The sequence below is a fragment of the Littorina saxatilis genome, linkage group LG16 (genome assembly GCF_037325665.1).
Source record: "Littorina saxatilis isolate snail1 linkage group LG16, US_GU_Lsax_2.0, whole genome shotgun sequence".
Classification (NCBI taxonomy): domain Eukaryota; kingdom Metazoa; phylum Mollusca; class Gastropoda; order Littorinimorpha; family Littorinidae; genus Littorina; species Littorina saxatilis.
This window is the reverse complement of record NC_090260.1, coordinates 47,792,550-47,796,176: the sequence shown is the minus strand read 5'-3', so window position 1 is coordinate 47,796,176 and position 3,627 is coordinate 47,792,550. Positions and strand designations below refer to the sequence as shown.

Here is a 3,627-nt window from a genome sequence, read left to right as displayed (position 1 = left end):
TCATAACTACTGAAATGTTCAACACTCAAGCTTGAAATTTTGTATTATGTAAGAATGGACAATGAACTATATAGACTATAAAAATAAATTATGTAAGTGTTATGGATCACTGGGTAGCGTCTACTTCAAAGTGGTAGCACGCTGTTTAGTCAATCATAGAGAAATCGTCGGATTTGAGAGTAGTGCATTAGCTCTCCTTAAACTCGTCATAACTTCCGTATTTTTCATCATTGAAGTTTGAAATTTTGCATTATGTGAGAATGGACGATGAACTAACTAGAAATATAAAAATAAAGTATATAAGTGCTATGATTCAAGGTAGCGCGTGCTGGTGCGTGCTGGCGGGTGCTGGCGCGTAGTTTAGTCGGACCGTCTCGAACCGTTTGCGAATATATTTTTGACGACGAGCGTTAACATAGCCTTTAGTACACGTAAGCGCACAGAACGACGCACACACTCATAAACTTTTGTCAAAAGGCACGAACAAATTGTAACACGGGATCGATACATGCCGAAAAGTGTAATACATTGAAGATATTCTCATACTTGCAAACTGGTTCAGAAAGGAAAGTAACTCTTCCGGTAAATATTGCAGCTCGCAAGGCAAGATGTTCGCATCCAGTACACAGCTGAAATACTGGACCTTTTCTGGCGAAACAGAGCTGAAACAACTTCGCATCGAAGCTAATCAAAATTTCATTAAAGCCCATGGAAGAAACGTACCGGTGAGTGAAGCAAATGAGGGGGTAAGAGCAACATTTGATTCTACTTCTGCACTTGCTACTGCTAGTGCTAGGTAGTAGGTATCAACACCCCCGCGGAGATCTGTAAACATATTGCTCAGTACCAGTCTACCACTACCGTGAACTCCTTGTAAGCGCCCACCTCCCTTATCAAGTTATGCATCTTTTTTGTGTATAAAGGAGGGTGTTGGCGTTTACCAGGTCCTGTCCCCTATGCAGGATCAATTCCTCGTGAGAAATAGTGGTATTTGATTTGATCACTTGGTACACACATGTCCATAGGACATGTGTTTCTGTTCAAAATGCCAACCCTCTACGTATCTTTCTCTGCAATACACAAGCGTTCGTATGTGTGCAAGTGCCTTGCAAGTATGGAAATTAACAACACACAAAAATCCCTTTGCTAGATGGTTCAAGAACACATGCTCATATCTTGAATGTAAACTGAATGATAATGACTCAAGATCTGCTTTGTATAAACTATAATCGGCATTGCAGCGCAAGCGTCTGAACAGTAATCACAAACTTGGATACAATGAATAGTTTCATAAATGTAAGTCCCCCAAATCCCCCCAGGTCGATCTCTTCAACCTCAGATTGGAGTGGCCCGCGAACCGGCAAGGGTTACAGAGCCCATGGGCTCGAGAACCGGCAATATAAGGTAAATGGTACCTGCAATTAAATGACACCCTCGCGACCATGTGCAGGAGGAAGAGCGGGCGTCGTACTTCCTGACCTACGAAGAGGAGCGCCTTCTGTTGCGGCAGTACGAGATCATCCTCAAAGAGTTCTGCAACAAGTTCCAGCCGCCTTTCCCAAAATGCATCCTGGTAATTTGTCATCATTTTCTGCATGTGTGTGTAATTTGTGGTTTGTTGTTTGACATCCAAATTCATGTGTAATCACCTGGACACCAACTCTTTTCTTTGAACGGCCAAGGCATGTGCCCTCCAGACCTCCCAGTGACTCTCAATACTCGCCCCACATGTGTGCAAGTAATACTAATAGACCTTGATACAGTAGGTGTTAACTGTTATCTAGTTCAAGCAGATCAAGGACCCACACATCAATCAAGTTGAATGACATTTTCTGGCACATTTTTTCTTCTTCACTCGTTGTGTTTTCAAATATTGAAAAGCTCGCTTTCGCTCGCAGTGCAATATTTAAAAACACAACTCGTGTAAAATTGATATCACATAGGAAGCCATGTAGTATTACCCGCTATTACGAGCTAGTCGTGTGACAGAGAGTTTTCTTGCACACGAGACTGTAGATGTTTCACGACGGCTTTAGCCGGAGTGAAACAGCAGCAGTCGAGTGTGCAAGAACACTCTCTGTCACACGACTAGCTCGTAATGGCGATTATGTCTCACAGCTTCAACAGAGGAGAGAACAAACACGTTTTGCGTACTCACGCTTGATAAACCTAAACACAGGAGCAGCCATTGTGGAGAGATCTACTTTTTGACGAAAGTGAACGAACAACTATGAATGACGTCTCGGTATATGTGAATGACGTCACAGTCATCGTCACAGTCTGTATCTTTTGAAGCATTCCATTCTTCATGACGTCTTTCTGTGTCTGCATCCGCGAAATGTTTGTTCTTTCCGGGGTCTTTGTCATCTATGTTCAGAACTCTGTCCTTCTAGTTTCAGACTAACAGGCCTCCTGAGCGAGCCACTTTCCAAGGGAAGCTAAACTCGCGTATGGAAACAGTACTGTAGTCTGGGATGCCGTTTTCAGTATTCTCAGCGTTGAAAAATTTGAAAAGAGAAGACACGACAACAGCAGGAGAAATAAAAGTCGTGTGTGCATTTTTGGGCTTTTGGAGGGACGATTTCGAGTTTGAATCCGTTCTTGCACATGCTCCAAAGCGTGTAACATACAATCTTGCACACGTTTGCTTTAGTAGTGGCAAAGAAGGAAAGCGTGTGACATTCTCTAATAATTTGTTGTTTGTTTGTTTAGTTTTAACTTTATTTTGGCATTGGAATTGTAGAGTGCTTGTAGATTTTTTTATGGAACTTGTGCTATCGCTCCTTCAAGGCGACTTGCTGTGTGTGCAGGGCACCTCACTGGCGTTCTTCAGGCGATTCTGGGTCAACAACTCTCCCATGGACTACCATCCCAAGGACATCATGTAAGGCTAAAATAATACATTGTTTTCGATGATATTAAGGTCAAATGAAATTTTAAAAATAGGTAAACATAGCGTAATTTTTTAGTTTGTTACCTAGTGCAGTGATTTGTTTTCTACAAAGACTGAGAAAGTAATTTTCATTGGCCACATTAACTTATGCCAGTTGTGTCCCTTAGAAAAAAGGTAGCTTCCAGTTCCATTTTGCAGCCTGCAAATGGAGCTTCTTTTTTCAGGGTTATTTAGAAAACGTATTAGTGCCAGGAGGTTTAGTTGGTTGGGGAAGTGGAAACTCTAAATTTCTTTACTTTTTGACATCTAATGCATGAATTTAGTTTTGCATTTTTGTTTGTTTGCTTAATGCCCAGCCGACCACGAGGGGCCATATCAGGGCGGTGCTGCTTTGACATATAACGTGCGCCACACACAAGACAGAAATCGCAGCACAGGCTTCATGTCTCACCCAGTCACATTATTCTGACACCGGACCAACCAGTCCTAGCACTAACCCCATAATGCCAGACGCCAGGCGGAGCAGCCACTAGATTGCCAATTTTAAAGTCTTATGTATGACCCGGCCGGGGTTCGAACCCACGACCTCCCGATCACGGGGCGGATGCCTTACCACTAGGCTAACCGTGCCGGGTTAGTTTTGCATGAGAGAGAGAGAGAGAGAGAGAGAGAGAGAGAGAGAGAGAGAGAGAGAGAGAGAGAGAGAGAGAGAGAGAGAGAGAGAGAGAGAGAGA

At 43.0% G+C, this 3,627-nt stretch overlaps 1 protein-coding gene across 2 annotated transcripts in view; it reads left to right on the top strand.

Moving 5' to 3' along the window:
- The first annotated feature begins 414 nt into the window (after window positions 1-414).
- LOC138949742 (cyclin-H-like) overlaps window positions 415-3,627 on the top strand; it is a 19,705-nt gene continuing 16,492 nt past the window's right edge. The window contains exons 1-3 of one of the 2 annotated variants that reach the window (XM_070321549.1): window positions 415-725; window positions 1,451-1,573; window positions 2,811-2,884. In XM_070321549.1, the coding sequence (XP_070177650.1) occupies window positions 609-725; window positions 1,451-1,573; window positions 2,811-2,884 (314 nt within the window). In that variant the 5' untranslated portion in view covers window positions 415-608. The remainder of the gene's footprint in view (window positions 726-1,450; window positions 1,574-2,810; window positions 2,885-3,627) is intronic. The other variant, XM_070321548.1, reaches the window with a different exon arrangement.